This window comes from Tamandua tetradactyla, chromosome 14 (assembly GCF_023851605.1).
Source record: "Tamandua tetradactyla isolate mTamTet1 chromosome 14, mTamTet1.pri, whole genome shotgun sequence".
In the NCBI taxonomy this organism is placed as follows: domain Eukaryota; kingdom Metazoa; phylum Chordata; class Mammalia; order Pilosa; family Myrmecophagidae; genus Tamandua; species Tamandua tetradactyla.
In genome coordinates this window covers 53,695,740-53,722,895 of record NC_135340.1, presented here as the reverse complement: position 1 = coordinate 53,722,895, position 27,156 = coordinate 53,695,740, and the positions used below count along the sequence as shown (strand labels likewise).

At 56.0% G+C, this 27,156-nt stretch overlaps 1 protein-coding gene across 5 annotated transcripts; it reads right to left on the bottom strand.

The window, feature by feature from the left end:
- Positions 1–109: 109 nt before the first annotated feature.
- BAHD1 (bromo adjacent homology domain containing 1) lies at positions 110–25,988 on the bottom strand. Of its 5 annotated transcripts, XM_077127453.1 has the most exons (8): positions 25,851–25,988; positions 24,634–24,770; positions 7,387–8,828; positions 5,216–5,598; positions 4,168–4,327; positions 3,639–3,715; positions 2,797–2,897; positions 110–2,369 (listed from the first exon to the last, which is right to left on the bottom strand). In XM_077127453.1, the coding sequence occupies exons 3-8, from the start codon at positions 8,813–8,815 to the stop codon at positions 2,180–2,182; spliced, it is 2,340 nt and encodes a 779-aa protein (XP_076983568.1). In that variant the 5' UTR covers positions 8,816–8,828; positions 24,634–24,770; positions 25,851–25,988; the 3' UTR covers positions 110–2,179. The 5 variants fall into 5 exon arrangements, with proteins under 5 accessions (XP_076983568.1, XP_076983569.1, XP_076983567.1 ...); XM_077127454.1 differs by lacking the exon at positions 25,851–25,988 and having other exon boundaries at positions 24,634–24,840; XM_077127452.1 differs by lacking the exons at positions 24,634–24,770; positions 25,851–25,988 and adding an exon at positions 23,312–23,419.
- Positions 25,989–27,156: the final 1,168 nt, after the last annotated feature.

The following is a 27,156-nucleotide window of genomic DNA, read 5'->3' as shown; positions in this document are numbered from 1 at the left end:
AATATACCTGTTTGAGCCCCTGCACGTAAAGGGTAAGGGGAATCTTCAAAATAAGAATAGTGAGCCCCTCCGCACTCACACACCGAAAGATGACAGGACACACAGGGAATGATCCTTTTCTAAATCAATACAATTTCTCAAATTTATTTTTTTCTTAAAGAAGTACTTCTAATCTCTGTCAAAAGGAAGGTGAGGAAAGGTCCTCCCTCCCTTGTAAACACTGAAATACAGATCTGGGAAACCAGGGTCAACACACACAAAAAGTGCATCTTACAAAATATCAACTAAAATATATTTTACATGGATTATGCTTCCATTGAAATTCTACCAGCTGCATTTTCAGGTTCGAAAAAATATTTCCACATCTAAGATTTCAAAAGCACGTAAGTACTGGGCAGCAGACCCTGCCTCCTGGGGGAGGGGAGGGGCGGGGCCGCGACCTCTCCTGCTGCATCACGCTGCGCTCCTCGGCATCAAGGACCCGGCACCCGGGGAATGAGCAGGCACCAAGGCTGGCTCTCCAGAGCCTCCACTGCCACTCTGCCAGCTTCTCAAAACAGCTTATTTCATATGAGGGGACTCAAGCCCCTTCCCTTCAGATTTGGGATTGGGCTTCCCAAGCATAAATTCACCTCTGAAGCCTCCAGGCCCGTCAAGCCCAGTGCACCAATCACGAGCGGTTGTTTTACGTGGACAGCACAGCGCCTGGGGGTGACCAGGGGCTACTGGGGGCGCTCTCAGGATTCACTTCCACCTCCCTTTCCAGCCCCCACCCGGCTGTCTATCCTCACCCACTGCTACCCCCTCAGCTCGCTGGGCCTGCGCCTGCCTCTCCCCAGGGGAGGACGACCCCGTGCAGTCTTCCTCGGCTCCTGCTCCCAGGGGTGTGTGTGCTTGTAGAGGTGCTCGGCTGGCAGGGTCTCAGCAGCAGGCCCAAGTCACACTGCACCCACCTCCCTCTCTCCACCGCGCTCCTCTTTGGTACACACAGGAAATAACCAGGCTTCTCCTGCCCCCTCACAAGGAGCACCGGGGCCAGGCAAGGATGACAGGGAGCTGAGCCTCCTAATCTACTCTGGGGGGCAGCAGGTGAGAACAGGGCCCCCGGGCAGCAGGAACAAACTGAAAATGCAGGTCCTTAGTTCCTAGAGTGGGTGGCTGCAGCTCAGCAGGTCTGTGGACTGATACAGTGTTGATTCTTGCTGGGACGTAAATTAGTGCAATCTACAAAAGACTAGATAAGGGGTGGCAGGGCTAGGGGAGCCACACTCCTTTGGTTTGATTTCAGGTGGGTGTGGCTTTGAAGGGTCACGTGTGAAGTTTTGCAAGAGGCTTCCTAGAACCTCCAAGTGTAAGGCAAGAGGAAAAGTCTTCAACAGATCAGGTAGCAATTTTCCTTGCCCCCTGCCCCCCACCCCCTCCCAGCACCCATCTGCCCTCCCAGACATGACAAACCCCATGTTGACCAGTTAACTTCTGGGAAGCCAGACCTGTGGGGTGGTCCTTGCCAGGGAGTGGACAGGAGGCTGACTCCCACAAGCGGGCCACACCCACGGCTGCGAGGGCCAGGTCAAGTCGTCCCAGCACCAGGGGCTGCTGCAGCGGCTAAGGGAGGAAAGCCAGGGAACAGCCCCAAGTCCAGGGAGAGGAAATCAATGCTCTGGAAGTCACACTGGCTCCCCATGCCTCAAAGGAATAAGCTCAGAGCTGTGCTAGACTCTGGGAGGGCCTGGTCCCAGGCTGACGGAGGAAGCAGCGGGTCACAGTGGGTGAGGTAAAGCTGGCCCCCACCGCCCTGGAGGGGCCCAGGGCAGGCTGCGGAAGGACCTGTTGGGTCTGGCTCCTGCAGGGCCTTGCCCCTGCCCTAAGGCCCCGTGCCCCTCAGGCTTGGGCCAGCCTGGGGAAGACAGTTTCTTCAGGGGGTCTCTTCCCAGGGGACCACAGAGAGGTATCCTGGGTAGCTGAGGACCCTGATGCTTTTCTTATACCCTGGCCTCCCCTTCCCTCCCCATGGGGCCCAGAATCCAAAGGGGCCCCTGCCCTCCCCCCACCCCCAAGAGAACCACAGGCTGGCAACCTTAGGCCCCTGTGGCCCCTTAACCAAGTGCTGTGCTTCAAGCAGTGCCCCCTGCCCTGAGCCCCACAAGCCCATGGCAGCCCCAGACTGGGCACGAGGAGGCTACTGGGGATTCTTGAGGATGCGACCATGGCGGAAGTCATAGACATGGCGGCAGAGAAACACCAGCTCAGGGTCCGTGTCCTCAGGCACCGTGCGGTGCGGGGGTGTGGAGTAGTCTGCGGAGGGGGGCACCAGTGCTGTCTTTCGGCTGGGGAGGCCCTCGCCTCGGCGCTTGGCCATGGCACAGAATCTGCAGGAACATACCGTTCATGGTCTTCACCACAGACGCCTGGTGGGAAGACCAATCCTCCACCCTGCCCGCGGAGCTGGGACATCGCCTGCACACCCCTCAGAAGTGGTGCTGTCTCCATCCCTGTCTCAGGCGCTGGACTGGCTCTGCCAACTGCCAGTCCTCTGCTCTGTCACCAGGCTACCGTACTTGCCGGGCCCTCCTGCCAAATACCTGACAATCCTCCTAGACATACCTGACAGCTGTACTATCAACACCCCCAGCTCTGCCTCACTCACTCTCATAGAAAAATCAAATGGCGGAGGCAGGCTGTGAACAAGAAAGTTCTTGGAGATCAGGCCCAGTGAGTGCTAGAGCAGAGCGAGATCCCCGGCAGAGCCCGGGGAGTTGGAGGGGAGGGGCCGGAGGAGAGGGAGGCCCCACACACCTGCAGTACTCAGCGAAGGTCAGTACATAGCACTTCTCCTCAATGCAGGCCACACTGTTCTGGTCCTGGTGTCGAGATGCAAAGACTTCATTCTGCAAAGGCTCAGGGGAGACATGAGGAGGTCAGTGACCAGGGCTGGGAGGCCCATAACCCCAGGAACAAGGCAGGTGTTAACCCCTGTGCTGGGATTCTTGACCTGAGAAAACTCCAGAGAAGTCAAGGAACAAGTTCTCAGGAAAGAAATTCAGCACCATTCACCCATAGCCCCAGGGGATTCCTCCTAGGTGCTGAGCTACTCAGGAGTAGCCAGGTACCTACTCCAGCCCCTGACCCTTGTCCCCCTCCCCCTCTTTCCACCAGGGTAAGGTGAAAAGCCTCAGCAAGGAGCAAAGACATAAAAGCCCATATCAGGAATCAAAGATCACGATAGGAACTGCAGTCACCTCTCCTAGCACACAACTTGTGGAGAGCCTAGGAGGTGCTAGGATTCTTTTCTCCCCTCTCCCTCACACTGCAGACAACAACAAAGACGGCTAGGCATGCAGCTCCACTTCCCCTTCTGTGTCACCAGTAGGGTGCACCCATTTACTCCCATCCTGGCACCTCCTGCCTTCAAGATCTCCCTTTCTGCCTCCTTTTAAAACAAAGGTGATAGTTCTCTTTGAAATATGAATTGGGGCAACCTGGGGGAAAACGCTAGACCCAGGCCCTTTGCCAGGTCTTCAATCTCTGGAGTCTACAGCGCGAAGCTCAGGGACTGGACTGCCCACTGCTGCCCACACCCCATGCTACCTTCTAAGTGCCACCCCAGTCTTCCCAGACCCATTTGCCAGGCAGCTCACCTCATGCATGCTGGGACTGCGACCTCCCTGTAAGTGCTCTGGTCTGTAATACCACAGAAGGCTCATCATCAGCTCCCCTGGGGGGATGACAACAAAAGTGGTCATGGCTTGAGCTGGCAGCCCCGGAGTTACTTAGGCAGCCAGGAAGGCTGGCCACCAGCTGTGGAGGCTCATCCAACCTCCATGCCTGAGTCGATCCTGCAGGCTTCAGCCGCCCATATCCCCACGCCAGGCCAAACCCGCATTCAGGGGCCTGGAATTGCTGTTGGCTCAGAGGGAGTGGGGTAGAAGGGGTACTGACAGGTGAGGCTGGGGGACAGGTGTCCAGGCCAGAAAGGTTGAGCTGCTCCAACCCATGCCACAAGGTCACCCGCAGCCCTCGGCAGAGACAGACCGGCTGAGTGGAAGGCAGATCGTGAGCCAGGAACATGGGGAGTCCTGCCAGGCCAGACTCCAGGGAGGGGGAGATCTGGGCCTGGAGCCCTGGAGCAGGTGGCCACCCTTAAAGCCCCAGCCTGAGGGAGGGTACCTGATTCAGGGTTCTCCCAGAGGGCTGAGATCTTGGCCACGTAAGGTGTGGATGTCTTCCGCGGGCCTGACTTGAGTAGAACAGTGTCCCGGACTCGGATCGTCTCTCCATGCCGCTCCACCGCCTGGTAACTCTTACGGATGGCTGGTTCCGGCTCATCCTGGGCACGCACCACCAATGGCACAAACAGATTTGAGGGGACACACTTGGACCAAGAAGGGAGCAGGAAGGGAATGACAGCCTCTCTACACTTTCCTCAGGGTAGTCAAATCACCAAGGACAGGAAACTGCAGAAGCAGTTTGCACGCTGGATCTCCCTATGCCTGGCTTCCAGGGACAGGATGGGGATGGGGATTCCCATAGTTAGAGAAAAATTTCTGGGGCTGAGCTGACGGTCATATCTCTGGCAACCTCTAGGGAGGGAGAGTCTAGGTTCAGACCCTTAAACCACCATTATAAATGGTGTAGCCTTGGGCAAATTACGTAATCTACTGCTGAGCCTCAGTTTCCTTCTCTGTAAAATGGGGGCAGATGAGAGGAATCTAGGATATCTACCTTCTAGGGTAATTAAAGGGGATAATGTGTGCAAAGTGCTTTGGCTTAGTTTTGGTACCTATGTGCTTATTAAATGTTAGCTGGCATTCCCTTTCTCATCCCAGGAACTCCTGCACCACTAATTCTCTGCCCACCCGTCTTCCCCTATACACACTCAGAAAGCCTCCAGGAAAGTCCTTCATTTTATGGAAGGGACAGAATGAACAGGGATGAGAGCTGAAGACTCTTCAGATGGCTGCCCTAACCGTGAGTCAGTAACAGAAATGACAGCTACTAACCGTGACTGTGTGTTCCCTGACCTCCCCAGGCCACACTGGTACAGAATCCGTCAGGGCTAGGGGACAAGCTGGGCCAGTATAATCGGTTCCTGGGATACAAGCGAACTGGAGCCCCGTCACCTCCCAGAGCAACCTGAGCTAGGTTCCTGGGACCCACTTCATTGCAGGTCCTGTGTCCACTGTCACTCCCCCACTTCCCACCAGCTGGCACTCACCAAAACATAGACGGCCTTCTCACAGGCAGCCCCCACGGGCACCCAGCCGTTGGTGCGGCGGCGGCGACGGCGGCGTGGACGTGGGCGCTGGACACGTGGCTGTTTGGGGTGGCTAGGCCTGCGGGCAGCCTTGCTCCTCGCGGTGTGCCTGCAGGCAGAGCCTGTGCGCAGACCTGACTTGGAACCGCTGGGAGGCTTGGCGCTCTGAGGGCAGGCGCGGGCTACTGTCTGGGGCTCCGAGGTGGGTGTCTGAAGATGGGGGACGGGCTCTGCTGCAGGTGGCACACTGGGCACAGGGCATCCCAAGAGGGGGTGGGCGGGTGAGGCTGGGTGGTCAGCTTCTGGGAGAGGAAATTCCAGCTGGCCCAGGGACCTGCAGCCTTCTGGGAAAGGAGATTGCAGGTGAGGGCAGGAAAGGACAAGCAGTACGCCCACCTGCCCACCCGCTTCCAGAGCCTGCTCCTATCTCAACTCTAAGTGTGAACTCAAAGGCCCCTGAGATGGCAGGTGGAGTCCTTTAAGGAAGATTTTCCAAATGACTGCCCAAGGGGGTCAGGGTATTTCTTGACCTTGGTGATGGGCCTGCCGATATTTCCATCTCCCCTTCCAGCCTAAAAGATGGGGAGGTAGTGAAAACAGCTTCTGTAACTCTTATATAAACTTCTCTAAGGCTTCCACAGTGCCTAGGAACAGGGATTCTGGAGTCAGAAGGTACAGTATATGAATACCCGACCTGCTACCTACTAGCTGTGTGACCTTGGACAAGTCACTTTACCTCTCAGGTGCCTTGCAACACATGCAGTAGTTACAAATATCATTGGTGCTCACTAGTTATTTTTGCTATCAATACATTAACTCATTTCATCTTTGCTACAATCCTATGAGACAGGTACCATTATTATCCCCATTTTACAATTAAGGAAACAGAAACAGAGTTGTTACATGACTTGTCCCAGGGTCTCAAAGTGGAGCAGCTGAGATTTCATTCCAGGCCACCTGGCTCAGAGTCTGGGCAATTACTTTTCACAATGCCTCTGAAATGTAAAGTGCTCAGAACAGTGCCTGAGACAAGGTGTTTTCCAGTGTCTTTATTTTTAGGATGAAGGAGTAAGGTCTTGGAACCCACAGGTTAGGTGTCCAGATTTCAGTACGAAAGAGACAGAAAAACCCAATTAAGCAGCCTATTTTCCTTTTTAGAGCCCCGACTCACACCAGAACCTGAAACAACCAGTCTAGCCAGAGCCAGCTGGTCTATAAAGCTGTTTTATAGACCCCTACAAGAAGGGGTGGGGGTGGAAGGAGAGCCCTGGGAAGGCCCCGCCCCTCACCCTCCAGCCCCCAGCAGCAGGGCTGAGTTGTTGGCCAGGACTGTTCTGGTCACCACCATGTTGCAGCCAGGGGAGTAGCCCGGAGAGCCAGGTGAGGATACTTCTGCCCTCCACCAGTCTGAGGGGAGAGATGACTATGGAACATGAGCCCCACCACCACCACCTCAGAGGTTTCTGGGTCTCACTAAGGAGGGTAGACACTAAAGCAGCGGGACCTGTTACCATCCAGTCTGTGCCAGGCAACTCTGCTTGTCTGTTTTCAGGGTGTGCCCACCTTGTCCGCTCCTACTAAGGTGATGCTAAATATGGACACTACTTTTTCAAAACCTGTTTGGCCAGGGTGAAGTTGCCCTACTGCAGCTGGAACCGCCTACTGGACCTGGTACCTGCCATCCTTCCAGTGAATGCTTAGCTGGCATGCAGATGGTCTGAACTCCTGGAAAGTAAGGAACCTGAGCTTTCCTTGAGGGCAGAGAGGACACAGAAACAACTTGGCTAAAGCCCTAATTTCAACATCTAACTTGCTATTCAGAGTCTAAGAAAGGGTATTCCAATGGGGAGGAAGGAGAGACCCTCCTGGCCCCTGCCATGACCACAATGTACCTAACTGCAGGGCCCAATAATCTCCACAGACAACTGGGCAGAGCAGGGCTGGTAAATGGCAAACAGAGGGTTCCTTTCCCAGGGGGACCTCCTAGGCTTGGGGCACAGACTACTCCCTTCTCAGAACCCCTATACCTCCCATGTAGCAGCTTGACCTCAAGGGCCCCCGCTCCTGCCACCCCTCCTGGGACACCATGTCTCAGGGACTCCCTGGAATATCCCACCCCCAGGAAAGCTTACCTGCTGCAAAAGGCATTTTGTAGGTGCAGCCGCCACAGGTAGTGCCAATGTGGGACAGGGACAGGGGCAAAACTCCACAGAGGCTGTAACCATTCACTCCAGTGTCCTCATTGGAGCAATAACGAGAGGAGCCCCAGGGAGGGTGCTGGAAAGGAGTTCCTGCAGACACTGAGCTGGGAGCCAAGAGGAGCCCCTCATTAGGTGCAGCCACTGGGGACAGCTTGCCCTCGGGAAGCATGGGGCAAGGGGAGTAGCCCCCACACTGCAGCCCGTCTTGGCTGCAATACAGGTAGAAGCTGCCTAGTGCAGTGAGCTCAGGCCCACCACACAGGCCCGTGTAGTCGGCGGGGTTGCCAGGCATCGGCAGTGGGGACAGCTGGGGGGTGGGGAAAGAGGGTTGGTGCAGTTCCTGCTTGGGGGCAGGTGACTCTTCACCTGGACGCCCAGGCTCTGGCTTCAGAGCTGCCTGCCCACCCATCAGCAGGGGCAGGCGGGAGCGCAGGCCCAAGGGGCTCTCCAGGGCCCCACTCAGGGGCTGGTAAGGTGGCTGAACGGATGGTCCACGAGGGGTGGCAGATGGCCATGGCCCCTCGGGGTGCCCTTGCCAGCTGGGTGGGCCTCCAGCCTCCCCAGAGCCAGACCCCTGCCGGGCCTTAGGAAAGCTCTTGCCATTGACCTTGGCCCACTTTGGCCTCAGGGCCTTGGGTGCCGGTGGCTCAGTGGAGCGCCCATCTGCTTCAGCATGGGCACGGGCCGGTCGCAGGGGTAGCTCCCGCTCCTGGCTCAGCTTCAGGAAGGCAGCTGCATTCAAGCTGGCCAGTCTCTTGGGAGCTGGGTCACCATCCCGGCGGGCACCTTCGTCTGGCGCTGGCTCTGGGGACAGGTCACGACTTCCTCCTCCGAGGTCCTCCAGCCTAGGCCGCTTCTTAGAGGAGGACCAGCTGCCAGTGGCCCGGTCACGATCCCGGCTGCGATGAGGGTCTCCCCCTCGACTGCGGCGGGGGCCCACCAGGCTGCTGGTGTCTTCCCGCTCCAGCAGCAGGTTATTGAGGGCCTCGGCATTGAGGGAGGCCAGACGCCGCTTGCGGGGCTGGGTAAGGCCAGGGTCCTCGCTGGGTGGGGCTGGGCTAGGGGGCTTGGGCAGGTCAGGGGGCAGTTCATCAGCCTCATCTGCACTTCGTGGTCCAGCCACATTCTCCAGGCGGGTCAGCAGCACTTTACAAGCCTTGGGCTTCTCGGGAACTAGTGGGCGCTTACGCAGTGGGTAGTTCTTGCGGCGTCCTGTGAGATGTCCCGGGCTCTCAGGCATGCCTGGCTCCACGCCCTTCACCTCTTGCTCCATACTGCTGCCTTCCATCTGCAGGGGCTCCCTGTGGCCGGTGGGGCCCGAACTCAGCATGGGAAGGGACTTCCTCCGAGTGTGTGTCATGGAGTAACCCAACCTGCAGGACAGAAGGCAGGCAATGAGAGGAGCCTTCCCTGGCCTACTTTCCCTTCCACTGTGGTCCACCTGGCTCTGCAGTAGCTCTGACCTGCCCCCAATACCAGCTTCAGCCTGGATTTTCCCTAGACCCCTACTCCAATGTGCAAGGGTCCTGCAGGGTGAGGTTACCAGCAGCTGTGCGTGGCCTGGTTCCTCTACTTTCCTTTTAGCCTGGAGTTCTGCTTTGGAGTCCCTGAGAGCCAACAGAATAATGCAGATCCCAGAGTCATGGGGGGCAAAGCTCTCTGTTCTCACTACTCTTTTCTTTTCCCAATAGACACCCATAGCAGTACAAGAGGCAGCTCTGGAGATACAGAGCCAGGATGGGAGCTTGGTATGGGGGGTGGGGGTGGGGGTGGGGGGGCATCTATTCCTCTAAAAGCACTGCCAATGCCCTCATCTTGGGGCTCTGAGATTGGCCACAGAAGGATGAGTAGGTGGGACAGTGAGATGAGATGGGGAACCTGCCTGCTGGAATGCAGAGGGGGCAAAGTCCAGCTGGGAGCTCCATGCCTGACACAAAACTCAGAACAGCCATAATCTGGGTCTTGCTGGAAGAGTCCCATGGAAGGTATGGGCCTGGTTTCAAGGAGCCCATGGGTCAGGGAGGTCTCAGCCAGCCACGGGAGCCAGACCACCCTTAGTTCTGGGGAAGAGCAGCCCAAACCGTGCCCAGTGAAGGGGGGTCAGTAAGGCTGGACCAGCATACTCCTAGGGTGCAGAAAACCTGAGGGACTGTGCCCCTGGACCCGGGGGAGAGCTTTAAACTCCACTACCTACAAAGAGCCAGGAAACAAAGTAACAAGGAGAACTAAAGTAGGGGACAAAGCAGGGCTACCTTGTGAGTCCAGCCCTGTTCCTCAGGTCTCTCTCCGGGTAAGCAAAGATGCCAGGAAGGGTGAGGATAGAGGAAGGTGGAGAGTCTGAGGAAGACTAGAGCCTGGAGCTCTTGAGAGAAAATGCCCACGGCCAGGTGTCACCCCCCAACTCTCCTTGGCTAAACACTCCCAATACATGCCAGGGAGGCCAGGGCTGGCTATGCATTAGAAGCTAACAGGGCCAAGGAAAAGAGGGACTGTGAGGGCCAAAGGACTCAGTGCTCAGAGATACTGGGCTGTTAACTCACCCCTTCCCCAACCCAAAGCACAGGCTCTGCCAAGTAAGGTGCCAGACACCCCTCTACCCCTCACCAGGCACCCCTGCGAGCCCCCTCCCCACCCTGCAGGCCCAGGCTTTTCAGTTAATTTACCCACTGATTTTGTTATTCATACTCACTCTCCTGGAGATACAGAGAACAGTCCCCACCGGCCAGGGTTAATCCTGGATTTAACCCAGAAAGTCCCAAGCCTGAGGGCTCCCAGGGAATCCTGTGCCCTTCCCAACCAGCTCCTGTGGCCTTGGGCCAGTGGCTGGGGTCACCAGGCACCTTATCTCCTGGGACACGCAGCAGTGATTGAGAAAGAGTGCTTGAAAAACCAGCTGAGGGCAGCGTGGGCGATCCTTAACCCCTCAGAAAGGATTCAGAAAACTGGAAAGGGGAGGAAGCATGCCAGATGTTGCTCAGGCCACATGTGGGGACCTGCCACTGCCCAGAGATGAGGCCCCAGGCTAGATACAGTCACAGAAGGCAAATCCATTCATTCCTGAAGTGTATACAGAGAGCTCCGAAAAAACTCCAAGCATTCTGCCAGGCTCCATAAGACCCTTTTCTGTCTGCTCAGCGTGCCGATTAGCAACGTCTTTCACTCTCAAAAGCATCACAATTTCTGATAACCCACAGGCCCTTTCCTCAGACACAGGGTATCCCTGTGCTAGATGGGGGGGGGGGGGGGGGAAGCAGACAACAAGGAAGAGCAGAAGCACATTCGTACTTTCTAGGAAACCTGGGTCCAGCCTTCCCACACTCCCAAAGAGCCTGGGGATGGGAGAATGAGGACGACGACGAGGACACAGACCACACAGCTGAGCTGGGGCCAAAGCCCCTCCACAGCCCCCAAGCTACCCGAGGGGCTGGATGTGGAAATGACCAGAGGCCCAGGCTGAGATCACCTGGGTTGTGGCCTGTAAGGACACAGACACCAAGTGCAGAGCAAGGAGGGACACGAGCAGGAAAGAGAGAAAGCACAGGGAAGTGCCTTCAGGCCTGGCATGTGAAGAGCTTTTAGCAGGAGGGGGCTGGCCTGCCTCTTCCCTCCCCCCACAGTTCAGAATTTGCTGGTGGACTGGCTGCAGAGGCAGACAGTTCCAGAATCCTGGGACACCTGCATCCCCATTCTCACCCCACAGTCTTTCCCTCTCAACCCAGAAAAGGACCTAAGCAGGGAGAGAGAGGTCAAGGTGCCAAGCAGGCACCTTGAATGCATGTCTTTCACTTTCAGGAGACTGTACCCAGAAACTGACAATATAATTCCCTTAGAGAATCCTGCTCTTTAACCTCCCATTCAGACCTCCAGTCCCTCAGGACCATGCAGTGTCCCGGGGTGGACGATCGTGGGAAGCCTCTTCCAAACAGAGCCAGAAGAACCTCTTGCTAGCCTCACCTGAATCTGCCAAAAAAAAATCCAGGGCCGTCAAAAACACATTGCAAAACAGCTCCCTGCTTTCATATGGTGCCTAAGGCAGGAGCAATATCACGGACCATTCTTGAGGAGAGGCTGGGGTCTCTGCTGCCTGCCTCTCACTCCACTCCAGACTGAAGCCCGGGTGTGAGTCACACTTTGAAGCTGGACCTGTGAGAACCTCGGCTGCAGCTCTTTCCTGGGGTGGGGCTGGGCAGAGGGGGCTCCCAGCCTGCCAGGCCCCTGCAGGGGGGGCCCAGCCAGGTTGGGGGAAGAAGATTCCAACAAAGCAGCAGGCCTGGTTCCCATTCTAGCCCTGCCAATCCTGCTGTCCCTCCCACTTACACATGAGCCCAGCCAGGAACCTTCTATACTGCCTAGGGACAAGACTGTCTGGGCTCCCTCAGAAGCTCCCATCTCCTCTCTGGGAAGCACTGTCCTCCAGAACAGGTAGTCCAGACCACATGCCCGGAAGGCTCCTAGGAGGGACCTTCCAGGGCATCCTACTGCTCGCCGAGACCTTGTCAAGCAAGTCCTCGCTGGCGAAAGCCAATCTGATTGTCCACAGCTCTGAGCAGCAACCAGCTGGAATTATATTGTCAGTTTCTGGGGACAGTGGCTGTGGTGGGCCACCAGACCAAAAACTTCACACTACAGGCTCAGCCCCAAATCCCCACAAAGGTACTCAAAAGACAGCAAAAAAGGCCTTCACAGGCCCTAGACACACTGGGGTCTCAAAACCAAAGATGAGTGAAAAGATCCAGGCCTAGTTGCTGTGTCACAGCAGGCTCTGGGCCTCCAGGCCACCCCCAACCTGCCCAGGGCTGGGAGAAGCTGTTTCCATAGAGGCAGAACAGGAAAGCTGGCCTCTCTTGCCCCCAAGCTGCTAGGAGCACCATGCACCAACCAGCCCCATTAACAGGTGAGCGAAGCACAACCAAGGTGCTCTGTGGGTAGCTGAAGGTTTGAGGAGAGAGGGAGGGTCAAAACATTGGAGAAGCGTGGGCCGCAGACACTGCTGAGGGGAGAGCGAGGGTGGGGACCCACAGCAGAAGCTGCACAGAGGCAGGAAGAAGTGCTACTACCCTCCCCTATGGAGCTCAGGCCATACCCCCACTCCTGTCCCAGGGCTCCTGCCCACTGCCTTTCTTTGCTTTTTGGATTTTTTGGTTTTAATGAAAGCAGAGTATTCAGGGAAGTCTTAGGTAGAGGCTGACCGGGTGTCATCTGGGTGAGAGCCAAGAAACCACCTCCTCCCAATTATAGCTAAAGCCATATAATTGGCACTGAGCTAAGCACAGTCCTTCTCGGCAACCTCTCTGGGCAATAACCTCCCCACCCCACCCTGGAAGGGAAAAATAACACTCTCCATGAGTACTGAGTTTCTTCTATCTTTCACCAAAGAAGACAAATGGCAAGAGCACAATGGTGGGCTCCCTTTCATTTCAATTTAGTTGCTGTGATTTCACAGTGAAACAGAGAGATGAAGCCACTGTGATTCTTATGGTAAAGCCAGGTAAAGACACGGCTGGTATCTCTTGAATCCCTAAGACCCAGTAACAGAAAAGAACAAAAGCTTTTAGTCAGACAGACCTGGATTTAAATGCCAGTTCTGCCCCTTACTAACAACTTACTCAACTTCTCTGAATTTCAGATTCTTCATCTAAAATTGATACACCCAAATTAACCTTACCTATGAGTGGCTGTGAGGGTTACACGAGCCACTGTGGGACAGTCTAGCAGAGAGCCTAGCTGGGAGCAGGAAACCGGCAGGCAAACGCCCCCCCCACCCCCTTCAGGCTCAGGGAGGGAGGAGGGCAGCCTGCCCCGGCCTGGGCCTGGGTGTTTCCTCACAGCAGGCAGTGGCTGGGAAGCCAGCTTCCTTCTCCCCGCCTCCCCACCTCGCCAAGAGAAAAGTGAAAACCCAGCCTGCACCTGAACTCTGCTCTGCTACTGTTCCACTGAAACAGCCCAGTGTCGACCCTGGGAAAAGATGGCGGCACTGCTCCTTCCCTCTTGGAGAACCCAGGGTGGGGTGAGCTGTGGGAGGCTGGGTCTGCAACAGCGAGAGGGCAGAGGCAAAAACTGCATCCCAAAAGACTTTGAGCAGCAACAGCTCCACACCTCGGAGAAACACTTGACTCTACAGTGAAAGGCAAGTTCTTTGCATGCTAAGAGCAGGGCTAGATCCAGGGGATAGGGTCAGGGGTCACGTGTTTTGCCTCTTCCGGCCATCTGACAGCTCTGTCAGTGTGGACCCCAGAGAGGGAGAGGGTCTCCACTCCCACGGCAGGGAGCTGGAGCCACAGGGTGCTTTGCCCAAAGAGACAGCACTGGCCGCAGCCACCAGCCCCACCTCACTAGTGTCCATTCAGCCTCATCCATCTGGAGACAGGCTTGTTTTACAGACTACCCTCAGGTTCGGCAGCCATCTGAGGAGCCAGCCCCACCTCCCAGAGGCCTGTTTCTGGCCTGCCAGACCACCTGCTCCTCACATTTCACACTGGGGACTCTGGGAGGCCAGCGGCAGGAGCAGCCATGCAGGGAAGGTCCACTCCAGCCCCACACAGGGTATGGTGTATCAGCCAGCCCAGCCCACCCCAAGGTCCCACCTTTTGGCTACTCCTGTCCACTCTGACCCATCTCAGCAGGAGAGCTCAAGAAACATAGGTCAGGGCTTTACCCTGTGTCCTGAACCTTGCTTACTTCCAGCTTGATAGGCAACGCCAGACACCCCACCTCCTGGGACTGTAAAGAAGTACAAATCTCAGTGGAGAGGAAGGAGAGTTTTAACTTAGACTATAAAATAAAACCCCTGCCCCATTTTATATTAGAAATTCAGTAAAGGACACGAAAATGCCAGCAGAGCTAGTGGAATCATCTTCCTATGTGGTTAGAAACTACCAGTACCCAACCTATTCTCAGGGGAAGGCCCTTCCTACAAGTGGGAGGCTGGGAGTGAGGGCGATGAAGCTGGTACACACACACACACACACACACACACACACACACACACGGGCCTTTGAGCTAGGACAGTGGGCAGAGCACAATGTATTTAGTCACACCAGAGTGCTCGGCTTTAAGAAACTCTAATCTCACAAATTAGAAGGGAGGCACATGCCATACAAAACTGGTCTTTAAAGGCTTTCTTAAAGGCACATGTCTCTACTTTAGGAGATCTGCCTCCCCTAGCTTCTTTCCACGGCACAGGTAGACCTAGATCAGGAGATGCCAGCCCAGCTAAGCTAGAACACCTGCTGCTCTTCAGAGCATTCCCAGGCACTGCACCTCTTGTAACCTTTGCCCATTCAGCCATCATTTGCTGGCGCCCGCTGTGGCCCCGTACAGCAGAGGCAAGGGCCCACATAGGGCTGGAGTTGTTGCTAACCATAAGCGTGTTGGAGTAAATGGTTTGAACTTCTGAGCCTTGGTTTCCTTGTCTACATAGTGAGGTTGTGAGGATTAAATTAGGTAAGAATGCATGTAATGTACCTAGCAGAAAAAATGATATACAGTAGGTGCTCAATGCAAGCCCGTTCCTTTTCTCTTTCCCATACATGCCAAGTACTAGGCTAAACTCTAAAGAAAAATGCAAAAAAGACTAAGAAATTGGAGCTTGGGCTGGGAGGAAAACAAAAAGAAGGACAGACAGGACAGGTGGTGTGGCAAGGACATCGTTCCGGGAGCTCGGCTGAGAGCCCCCTGCCCAAGGCAACTTCACAGAAGGGACCTTTGGGCTGGGTGTTCACTCAAACACTTATACTGAGTGCCTACCTCATGCCAGGTGTACTGTGGGAACAGGAACCCAACAGAGTGGGCAGCATAAACATTTGGATGCAGGAAGTGGTGACAGAGAAAAGCTGCAGTATTGGAAGCAGGAGACAAATGTAACTTTTTCCAGACTGATGCCGCTGGGTCCACGTTGGGAGGATGGCCTTACAGTTACTCTAGGCTGGGTGGCAAAGGGGCTCCAGGCTAAGGCTCCCTCAGATCCTGCCACCCAGACTCTATACTGCCCATGCTGGGACAGGAGCAAATCTACTCCTGGGAGCAGGACCATTTGCTCCCAGCAGTTAACAATATTGGAGACTCGAAGGGAATAGGAACAGGGCACCCTAAAGCTCAGCCAAGACCGAGAGCTATGTCTCAGCAGAAAAAGGGGGGCGGGGGGGGGGAACCTCCTGAATCTACTGCGGAATTCTTCAATAAAGATGAAAGAGCAGCTCACCAGCCTGCTCCAGGCACCTGCCCAGGAGTGATAAAAGATACGTGTTGGTCCCAACACCAGGATATTCCAGAAATCAACTTAGGTTTCTAAAATGGCTCGCCAAGACTGGAGGTGCTAACTCGAGTCCTGAACAGAAGAAACTGACCAGGGAGGCCAGGACGGGAGCTCTGTCTTCAGCCTCCCCAGCAGAACACTAACCTCCTCCTGAGTGAACCAGCCACAAGGGACAGGACACGAGGCCAGGCCTTCCAGCATTCTGCGAGCAGGAACAGAAGTGCAAGGCTGACCCCACCAGAGTTACGGATACCCAACCCACATTATCTCACACCTAATTAACTGAGCCATTACTGCTACCCCCACTAGGATGGAAACTCTATAGGGACAGGCATTCTGCCCTCCTTGCCACTAAATCCTATCCATAGGGCTTAATAAGGAGCTCGCTGAATTAACAAAGATCTGGTTGCCCACCTGCTCCACTCCAAATAGCATTTCTACCCTAGGTGAGTGTTTTACCTGTAGCACAGGACAAGACATGCTCTGATCTCCAAACTTTCCCCCCTTCCCTGGGAGTCCACCATGCCCCTTCAATTTAATCCACAGTTCAAGAGGATTACTCCAGGGAAGCTCTCACATTATACAGCACAAACCTCTTTCACTGTCAGCCTCTATTTCTTCTCTTTCCCAACTTGCCTGGCTTCCTCGGGAAAATATTCCTCTCATTCCATTTGTTACCTCCAACCCGTTAAGCAAGAGGCAGGCTCATATCAAGATAAAGAATGTCTCCGACAGAAGGGTGAAATCGGCAGCAAAGAACCAGCACAAGCACTCTCAACCCCCAAATCCCCGAAGCGTGCAGGGAGGGAATTCTCAAATCACTGCTGTGGCTTCTATGATAACAGGAGGGCTAATGCTTGTGGAGCGCTCACCACGCACCCCGCACCACCACCCTAGGCACGGCCTGCTCACTGCTCACAGCCCTATGAGGTCACTGTTGTCATCTTGTTCTTAGGAGGGAGAGGATAGAGGGACAGAGAGGTAGGAGAACAAGCCCAGAACCCTGCAGTCAGTGAGGGTAGAGGCAGGGGCGTCCAGGTGTCTGTCCCAAAGCCCCCCCACCCCCCCACCGCAATGCACTGCCCCCATCCAGGGCCTCACGGGACAGCTGCCGGGTCACCCACAGACTTCAAGATCAACTTTCAAGTTCGATTTTGTTCTCCGGTGTTGCTTTAATTTCTGGCATTACAACACATTATTGGTCTTCCTTACATTTTTCACCACAGAGCAATTGAAAATGTACTCCAATAAAATGACAGGTGAAAGGCATCCGCAGGGAACATCAACATAATTTGAAAAAGTGTTTCTATAGAAAAGTTTGCTCGAAGTTCCTTATAAACTTACATGCACTTTTGAAACAAACCGTTTAATATCCTGCAAAGGGATGAGGAAATAGCACTTTAAAGATAGGCTGCCATGATTTGAAAGTAAAGCCCAAAAAAGAGTCTATACACTTTCCCAGATGTCGAACCACACCTCCTGCCTCAGGTGCAACCCCCTTCTTCCAGCCCAGATGCAAAGAAAACTAAAAACCAGTCATTACTCTCCAAACAACCATCTTAATAGGCAAAGACAAATTAAGTGCCCCTTAGCTACCTCTTCTCGGACTAAGTAAGTCCAAATCCTTTCAATCTGCTCTGACGATCATCTCTTATAATCATCCATCATTTTTATAATTCTCTTCTGTATCCTATCCAACCTGGGTGGGCCCCTCCAAGCACGAAATAGGGGACACACCTCACTTCCGAGAGGGGCCCGACTGTAGTGGAAAGGTGACTCCATCTCCCCTTCTGGCATACTGGTCAGCATATCCTGGCATCAAACAGTACCCTAACACCGTTCCCATGTTTCCTACAAAGACCTTAGAAAAGTTAGGATTTCACCTCTAAACCACCTGGCCAGATGAGAATGTGATTAGCCTTCAAAGTGCCACAAAACTGAATGTTTCCCAAACCTTTTAGACAGGTAGCTGCACTTGGAGAAAAACCTAAATGTGGGACATCCCTCTCCTCTGTGGGGAGGAATCTGAAAAAGTTGCGTCCATCACACCAAGTGAGATTCCTGTGGGCACAAGAAGCAGAAAGATGCCTCCCTCACTGAGGATGGGGATGGCCAAAGCATCTCTTAACCCCAAACCCACTGGAAAAGGAACTGACACACACAAAACAGGATTTAGACCCAAGTTCCTACCAGCATTGATCCTGTAAACTAAGAAAAGTGTCATTTTCTTTCATTCAGGTAACTTGATCACTGTGTACTGAAAATAAGTTTCCAATCAAATCACAGTGAGGCTGAGAGACAAACCCGTCCTTTTTCCCCTGGTGGATAGGGCTTGCAGAAGATCTCAAGGACACTACAGTTTTCTTTGTGGGACTCTGAGTCAGGTGAATAACCATCTTCGCAGGTGCTTCCCACCGGGAAAATGAAACCCGGATGAAAACCCTCCCCAGGACACAGCACAAAGTCCTGGCCGTAACCCCACCCCTGGGGCCTGCTCGCCAAACCCACAGTCCTCTGGTCCCCTGCCTTCCGGATCCAGCTGCCCAGGCCCATGACACCACCAGCCCCATCAGAGCCCGAGACCGGGCTGGTGCTTAGGGATCACTGGAGCCCAGGGCGCCTGTCAGACCCGATTGGCCCGAGCAGCCCGGCAGCAGCCTCACTGCCGCTGCAGCTTTCCCTCCTCCCTTTTAGCCATTTTACTGCTCATTAGCGGCCGGCCGTACCAGGAGGTGGGCAGGGGAACGTAAAGGAGCTGAAATTCAAACCAGTCCATTTTACTCTAGTTCGGTGCTTCTCATAAAACCAGGCAGGTTTTCTTCACCCAGAACCTCCCTGTCCCCTGATCTGGGGAGGTCTGAGCAGCCCTAGGGGTCAGGCGCTGCAGAACCCCAGGACCTCAGGCAGGAGCTTATGCTTCCAATCCCCACAAGCTCTGGACTACAGGCTGGGTTTTGTGACTTTTCAGGGGTCACAGGCACTTCCGGCCATGGGCTGGGCTGTCAAGGCCGGGGGACCTGCAGAGCGGGAGTGGGGCTGCACACTCTCCTCATACCTCCGAAGGCCTTGAGACCCCAGCACAATGGCAAGTTCACAAAGGAAGTGAGCCTTTCCAGACTGTGCTAGTGAATTCCCATAAATACTTGGGTCAGGGTAGTACTGCTTATGTAAAATGCTTCCCCATTGAGAGATGCTGCTTTATTTACATTCTTCACAACCCATTCATAAAAAGGAGGCCCTTTAATGTCGGGGCTGTTCGCCTAATGCTCCATAAACCCAGCAGCTTCAGCTGGCAGCCTTAGTTCAACACAGGCTACTTCTCAACTCCAGGGACTTTTTTCCTTAAGATTTTTTTTTCTTCCTTAATGACTCACCTTGCGACAGGGCGCTGAGGCCAGATGTTGCCAGAGCAAGGCCAAGAGGAACAAGAACAGATAAAATGAAAACACACAAATCCTCCTGGATGCTGGACAGAGGGGTGGAGAGGAATGAAAAGAAATAAATTGAAAATCTTCACAGAAGTCCAATCTAAAGTTTGTATATTGGAAGGGAGGGGGAATTCCTGCCAGGTTCACTAAAACTTTCTTTAAGGATGTCAACTGCTCCCCAATTTACACCAGAGTAAGTGTGGAGGGGAGTTGTTTTTGTTTTCAATCCAATGGAAAAGGTAGAGGAGAGTTCTCTCTGGTTTTTAATTTGCACTGCGAACGGATAAATGAACAGGAATTTACTCTGCTTCTTGACCGAAGCATCTGCGAGGGCACGGGCACCACATGGGGTACAAGTTTGCTCGGGGTGCAGAAAGTGAGGCAAGCCCCTGAAAGGGAGGAGGCGCTTTGCTCTGGGACACACAGCAAACACAGCCTGAGCAGCTGAGGAGAGAGCCCAGGAGATGCATTCTGAGGTGGCTTTTCTCCTGCTACAGTAGTGGCAAAGCGCAGAGAAGTAGTAGGGATTTTTTTTTTTTTTAATTGACGGGGGAGCGGTCTGCATTGCCATGGCAACTGTGAGGGGTGGCCTTCCAGCTTGGAAGGGAAATGCTGGTCCATTAATCATCAAACTGGGGCACAAAAGGGAGGTTTGGGGGAAACGGGATGGATGCAGAATTTATTTTTTCACTGTCTAGACTCAAATCAGTCACCAGTCCTCTTTCCCATTTCCCCCATGGTCCAGGGTCGATGGGAAACAAAAATGGAAGTTCCGAGACAGATGGGATCCTAGCTTTCCTTTCTGATGGGTCCAACATGGGCTGATCACCACTTCCTATGTCAGCACTGCCCCACAGATACTCTCCTCCAACACCAGCCCCAAAAAGTCCTGTCCACGAGGCCAGACCCAGGAGACTTTTTCTTTTTCATTTTCAGAACCATGTTTTCTCCCTCATTTACACCCAGGATTGAGAAGAGATAAAACATATGGATTCATTTAGCATGGACAACAAGGAAAATTGCATAAGAGCAGCAAAGCAGGGTGGAGAGAACAGCCTGCTGGGGTAGGAGGAAAACAGGATTACAACCCTTTTACAATTCATGTCTATATGGTGTCATGTGGGCAGTCCACAGGGCAGACTCTCACCAGCTGGAATATCAGCTAAACTTCATTTGTTCCCCATGCTAAAGCACCCCAAACATGCCCTTTCCATCTGCCTTTTATAGAAAAGGGCAGAATTACCCAAGGACTCCATACATTGCCAAGGACACTGAAGAGAAGGCTTCCCCTCACTTCCCCCTCCAACTCAGCAGCCAACTGCATTTAATCACTGGACACGAACTACATTCACTGTACTCCACAAGGTGTGCCTTGCAATATCCACACAAAAAAGCCTTCACACTCACACCATCGCTGTTCTTAAGAAACTCCCAACCTGGGCAGGCAACGGCGGCTCAGTGGTAGAGTTCTTGCCTGCCATGCCAGAGTCGTGGGTTCAGTTCCCAGTGCCTGCCCATGTAAGAAAAAAAAGAAACTTCCAACCTACAAGACCACTCAAGACACCGTGTTGCAAAAGCCAGGGTCACAGGCTCAGAGCCAGATGATTACCTTGGCCTGGAGAGGCCTGAGCAACAAACAGTGGGACCCAAGCCTGGGCCTAGAAGGATGAGTGGGATTCAGGCCAGAGGAGAAGAAGGCAACGGACACTTCACATGAGCAACGTGGTCAGAGCAAAGATGCAGGGAGAGAAATGTATGTGGCATGGCTTGGAGAGAGCCTTAGGAGACATTGTTTAGGGTCAGACTCTGACAGTAGTACTGCAGGCCTGATACAGTGAGCAGGAGAGCAACAGAAAGGAAGAAAGGGTGGGAGATAGAAAACCTTATCATTGGCTAAACACCCCTAGAAAATCTTCCTGAACATTTGACCTGACTGACCCAAGTCTCCTGCCAGGCAAGAGCCTGTCAAAGGGAAGAACACTATTTTGGCGACTCCCCTCTATATTCCAGTGGCCAGACCAAGTCACCCCTTCCTTATTGCCATGAAAAGAAGCCATTGCTCTGAAATCCCATACCTGGTAGCCCTACCAAAGGCTCCAGGGCCTTGGGATTCTTCATCATTCTCTGAACCTTAGACATGCAATTAAGTTCTCTCAGAATAAACCTTAGTCTCCTGCCTGAGGTGACACCTCCCTTCCCACAATCTCAACTCCATCCAGAAGACCCTCTTGGGGGCTATGAATTAACTCCATGCCTGCACTGCTCCTCTGGGAAGGTTGACAGACAGCTTTCCCAAGGGGGTGGGGGTTTACATCCAATCACAGCAGGAAACTGCTTGAAACCTGCCCCACCTGAGGTGGGATTCAAACCCCAGCTAGGAGTCTCCTTATCTCTGTGGTCCCAATTCTTCTGTTAGGTGTGGGGTCACATGAGGAAATACAGTAGCTCTGAGTGGGTTTTCGCAAACGGAAAAACAGCATCCAGCTTAGAGTAATCACTGGTGGGGTTAAGAGGCATGTACAGCTTAAGGTAGTGGTTCCCAAGTGTTCTCCAGCTGGCCAAGGACAGTGATGTCCTTCCAGGACATGTACTCTTTATGGTGCCCCTTTCTCCTTTTTGTGGAAGACAAGGTGGTGGGGGTGGGGGAGAGAGACTCTCAGGCAACACAAAGGAAAAGGACTAGAAACCATTTTTGTTTAATTATTAAATTCTTCCTTGGATTTATAAATTCAGTTCCTAATTTCCCTAGGTGAGAACCTTCTTTGGCTAAAGAAAAGTGCTGTTGCAGAGGGATGGCTGAAGCATATTGGGGGGGGGGGGGTCTCCTATTCCCCAACCCAACTGGTCTTCTGCACTCTTAAGACGGTCGACAATGGAAGACTAAGAGATGTCCCAAGTGGGGCTAAACCTCTGACAGTGGGCAGATTCTGCTCGCTGAAAACCCCTCATTCCTGGAAGGCTCTGGAGCAGTTCACCTGACAGTCGTCCGGGCCAGTCAAGCAGCCCCGTGGGCACTAGCCAGGGCCCACCGTGCACACTCTCACACCAGACCCTGTGCCCTGACCGGGATCGCCCGGTAGGCGAGGAGATTAGTGGCTGAAGCAGTGAGCCAGTGCCACAGCTCCTCTCGGCAGGCTCCCCGGCCCCCATAGTCCCCGAGGCAGAGTCCGGCCCCGTCGCCCACCCCTCCGGGTGGGTGGCTCAGACCCGCTCCCCTCCTCGACGCTACCACCTGCGCCCGCTCCGGCGTCGCCTTTGTCCGGCTCTTCACCGCGGAGCGGGACCCTATGGCCCGACCTGACCCGGCCCCCGGCCCCGGAGAAGCCACAGAGGAGCAAGCAGGGCCGGACCAGGCCGGGCTGCGAGCACGGGGTCCTGCTGTCACTTGGAGGCGGTCTGACAACTTCGATCCCCCCGCCCTACCTCGGACTCGGCCGCCGCCCCGCACGGTCCCCGCCGGGCCTCCCGCGGCCCTCACTCCGCTTCTCGAACCGGTCCCCTTCCGTCTTCGGCGCCTCCCTTCCTCCCAGCCCGATCAGGTCGGGTCTACACCACCCCCCGCCCCAGCGCGGCCCCCGTCCCCTGCCCCCCACCCAGCAACAACCGGCCAGCTCTCAGCGCGGTAGGGCGCCCCCCACCCGGAGCCGGCGATCCCGCGGCGCCGCCCCCGGCCGCGGCCCCTTGCCTCGGGGACCGCGATGGGGGAGGGGGCGCGGCGGGGCCGAGGGAGCCTCGCCGCCCGCGCACTCGCAGGCGATCTGGCTCAAAGGCGGCGGGGAAACGACCGGCGTCCTCCCGCCCTCCGCCGCCCCGGACGCCCGCGCCGCCGCCGCCCGGCCGAGCTGCCACCCTGCGGCCGCCACCCACCCCGCCCCCGGCCTGCGAGGCGCGCGGCCCCCGGGGGCTGTCACCTCGAGGCACGCAGTGGTCCCCGATGGCGGGACCGCGGCGCCGGACCCAGGGGAGAGAGGCTGCGCGAGCCCGCGGGCGGCCGCACCTGCTTCGCGTCGTCCGTCCGTCCGTCCCTTCCCGGGCTGGCGGCGGCGCGGCGCGCTCGGTGGGGAGCGCTGACGGGCGGCCGGTCCTCTCCCCCTTCGCTCGTCTGCTTCCCTCGCTCGCTCCCTCCCGCCCGCTCGCCCTTTTCGCCTCCCCGCGACCCCGGCCCCTAGCTCACCAGGATGGGCGGCGCGGACGGCGCGGCTCTGGGCGTCCGCAGGCCCCGGCCGGGTTGGAATCCGGCGGCTGGAACCCCCCGGGGGCGCTCAATTCCCGGGCTCCACGCTGCTGCGTCAGCGCCTCCTCCTGGGGGCCGGGGCCGGGCGGGCGGAGCGGGGGCCGCGGCCGGGCGGGGCCGTCGAGGGGGGGGCGGGCGCGCCTGGCCGGGGCGGGCGGACGGCGGGGTCCGGACGGGCGGGGCAGGCGGCCGGACGGGCGGGCGGCGGGGGCCGGGCTCCGGGATCCGCTACGCCGCTCGCGGTTCCCCCACAAACTCCCCGAGAGCGGAGCCTCCGCCGCCCTCCTTCCTGCTTCCTCGTCCGTAGCCAATCAGCGGCGCCCCTCTCGGCCAGCTCCGCCAATCAGCCGCCCCGCCCTGCGCTGGCCCCGCCAGCCAATCCGGCCCTCGGCTCCCCCTCCCCGTCTCCGACCAATCAGAACCGTAGGTCGGTCGTCCCAACGCAGGGGGCAGCACGAGGCGGCCGGGGGAGGCGGTGCGGGGAGTGGTGGGGCCTGGGGGGAGGGGTACGGTGCCAAGGGTGGTGGGGGTGATTTTCTTTGCCGGCTTCTTGGATTTTCTCTTCGTCTCCAGAGCCTGAGCTCGTATCCCATGGTGACCCGACCCTGGAGCCCCAATCCCCCAGCTGCTACCCCACATTCCCCCGCCCCCCAAGAAATCTTATCTCGCCCTCTCCCTGACCGTCACCCCTCGACATCCCTCTTCCCCCGTACCCTCCTCCCCAGCATCCACTGGAGAATACGGCGGACCGAGGAACACCCTACCCGCGCCAGCCGCTGCTGCCCCCAGGGAAAAGCTTCGGGAAGACTAGCCGAAAATCAAGCAAGGACTACCCCTCTTTCCTGCAGAAAGGGCCCCAGACTCCAGCGTAAGGGCCCCGACTGCTGAGAAGCCCCTCCCGCCCTTGCCTCATCTTTCCGACTTCCCTGCCTGCCACGTCTCCTTTCCTTTTCAAGCAAGGTCGGTCCTGGCTCGGTAACCCCTCACCCGCATCTCTTTTTCCTGGCTTTCCTTCACCTACCACCTCCCACCCAGCTTCTAATTCACCCTCCTCAAAAGCAGAGCGTGGAACCCTCATCTATTCCCAGCTGACAGCAGAGCCTGGTCTGTGAGTCCTTGACACCCACACACCCTCTTCCACCACCGCGGGGAACATCAGAGCTCTCCGGGGGAGGGGGGAGGGGGCGGGCAGCCTGACAGCCGCGGCTGGACTCCCTCCCTCGCGTCCCCAAGCCAGGCTGGGACCAAGTGGCGACTCTTACCTGGCTTACCCCTCGTCACCGAATGCTGTGGCTCCGTCTCACACACCCACAGACGTGCCTTTCCAAGCCCGAGCACGCCTGTGTGGTCAGCGGGGTGGGTGGGCACATAAGGCTGAGGTCACACCAGGGGAAGGTCCCTGTGAGGTACGGAAGGGGCTGTGTCGACTCTGAGACCTTTGCAGCACCAGAGCCCGCATAGGGCTTCCCTTCAGCAAGCAGTGTTTGCGCACGTAGTAGGTTCTTGAGAAATGCTAAATCCACCCCTGAACAAAGCCTCATTCCTAATTCAGGCGGGGGAGGGGAGCTTTGGAGGTAAAAGGAGCAGCAGCAGAAAGGGTAGTGTCAAGTCACCGGGAGCTGGGAGCAGCCCAGGGAGGGGCCAGGCCCAGGAACGCCTAGGGCAAAGGAGAATCACTCTGGAGTGCAGAGCCCTTCCAGGTGGTCGCTAGGTGAGCAGGAGAAACCCAGCCTTGGAGTAGTGGCTGAGAGGCCCCTCCATGAAGGTCTCCTTCTGCTCTACATGTAGTACCCAGCCTTTCTTAGACCTTGAGTCTCATGCACTCAGCCAGGCAGCCTTGAAGGGAATCAGGAATTCTGGCCACCATGGATGGGAAATAAAATCCAAAAACAGTTCACCATTTGCCTCCAGACCTGTCAAGGGGATCCAGACAGTTTTAACTGTATTGGGGGACACTTTTAAAAAAGGGGTCCACCCAGCAGGGAAGTGTGTGTATGGTAGCAAAGACTGTGAGAGAAATTTCTCAAGGGGCCAGGTTCTCCTAGGGCAACTGTCCCTTACTTCTCCCACCTCCCACCTTCAGGGAAGGCAAAATCCCCAAACCTATAAAAGGACACTAAGGAATTTCTACCCTCCCTGAGCCTCCCAGGGTAAAGATTCCCAGCAACTGCCCCTCCCACCAGGCCAACCCTACTCCCCCACCTCACAAGAGCCCCCCTCTCTCTGCCCCAGTCTGTTCCTTGGGCTGATTAACCTCGGGAGCCCCCCACTCTCCAGGGGACATTAGTTATAGAGGGTAACAGCAGTGGTGGCCTCTGGAGCAGAGCCCTCCCCTCCTGGCAGTCTAGAGCCAAGTCCAGGCTGACAGATGAGGGGACAGGGCTCCCGTCGGCGGCCCAGCATGAGATGACCTTGGTAGCTACTTTATGCCCGCTAACAGGCAAGGACTGAGGACAAGAGGGTCACAGGAGAAATGTACCTGGTCACAGGAAAGGAGACCCCGGGCATCAGGAAGCCCACACTTGGCCCAGGAGGTGGTGGCAAGATGTGGTTGGGGGGCTGGACTTTTCTGGGGCAGAGGTGAAGAGCCAAAGGGTCTTCCCGCTGCAGTTGAAGAAGAAGAGCTGTCTTTCACCTAGAGCCTGGTGGGAAGGAAAAGAGGGGCCGCTGACTGGAGGGGAGGCAGGGGTCAGTCACGTGGGCTCACTCCAGGCTCCCAGGCTGTCCAGCCTGAGTCTCCCCCATGTGGGTGGCTTTCTCCTTTGCCCCAGGAAGCCCTGACTGAGTGGGCTATGGTTTGGAGCCAGAGGCTGGCTAAAGGCACTTGGTGTTCCTCCTGTGCCAGCCTACTGATCTACCCCTGACCACTGACTACCCTGTCCTTCCCTCCCCTACCCCAGTGCTGCTTGTTGAAGCTGGCCAACAAGCCAGCAGAAAGGCCAGAGGCCGCACAACTTAGCTGTCCCCAAAAGGGATCTGTCTGCCTCTCCTCTTCTCCTCCCGCCAGTTCCAGGGACGTTTGCCACGGGGCCTCCTTCCTTCCCAATCCAGAGCTCTTCCACACCTGGAAAGGGCTCCACCCCTTCCTCCTTCCTTCAGCTCCTCTAACCTTTCCTGAGTGAGTGCTGACCCCACCCCACCCCACCTGAGCAGCCAATACCTGGGACACATCACCGTTCCTCACCCTGGCACACCCAGCAGCCCAGACTCCCCCACTGCAAAGGTTTAGCGCTTGGTCTGGGGGTTAGAATAGATCCGGCAGATCGCCACAGCCACCCCCTCCCTGTTGCCGGGTCGGGGGCTCTTTCTCTACTCTGGCATTTCCAGATCCATCTGGAAGGGTTAACTGGCTCAGAGCTGGAGAGCAGGGAGAGAGATGCAGAGAGGAAAACATGCAGGGCAGAGAGAATATGCTGCACACCCATCCCCCACCGCATACAACCAGACTGACAGCCGGGACAGACTGGCTGCTCCGTCATCTCCAGTCCAGCCGCCAGGCACCTCCCCCCACTGCCCGCCGCAGTCCCTGCAGACCGCCTGCCCTTGGTTCCAGCCACCTGGCACCCAGGCAGGGTGTCCCAGCGGGCAGCGCTGTCTCTGTGGTGGCAGGAATGACTACTACCCCCCGCTTTGTTCCACACCCAGGTCCCACGTCCTTTCCAAGAGTGCCTGAACTCTAGGTCCCCAGGAACAGTCACTGAGCCACCCTGCCCCTTACCACTGGATCAACTGAAGGGCATAGCTCCCTGGAGGAGGGACACCACAGCACCAATTAAATGAGGCTG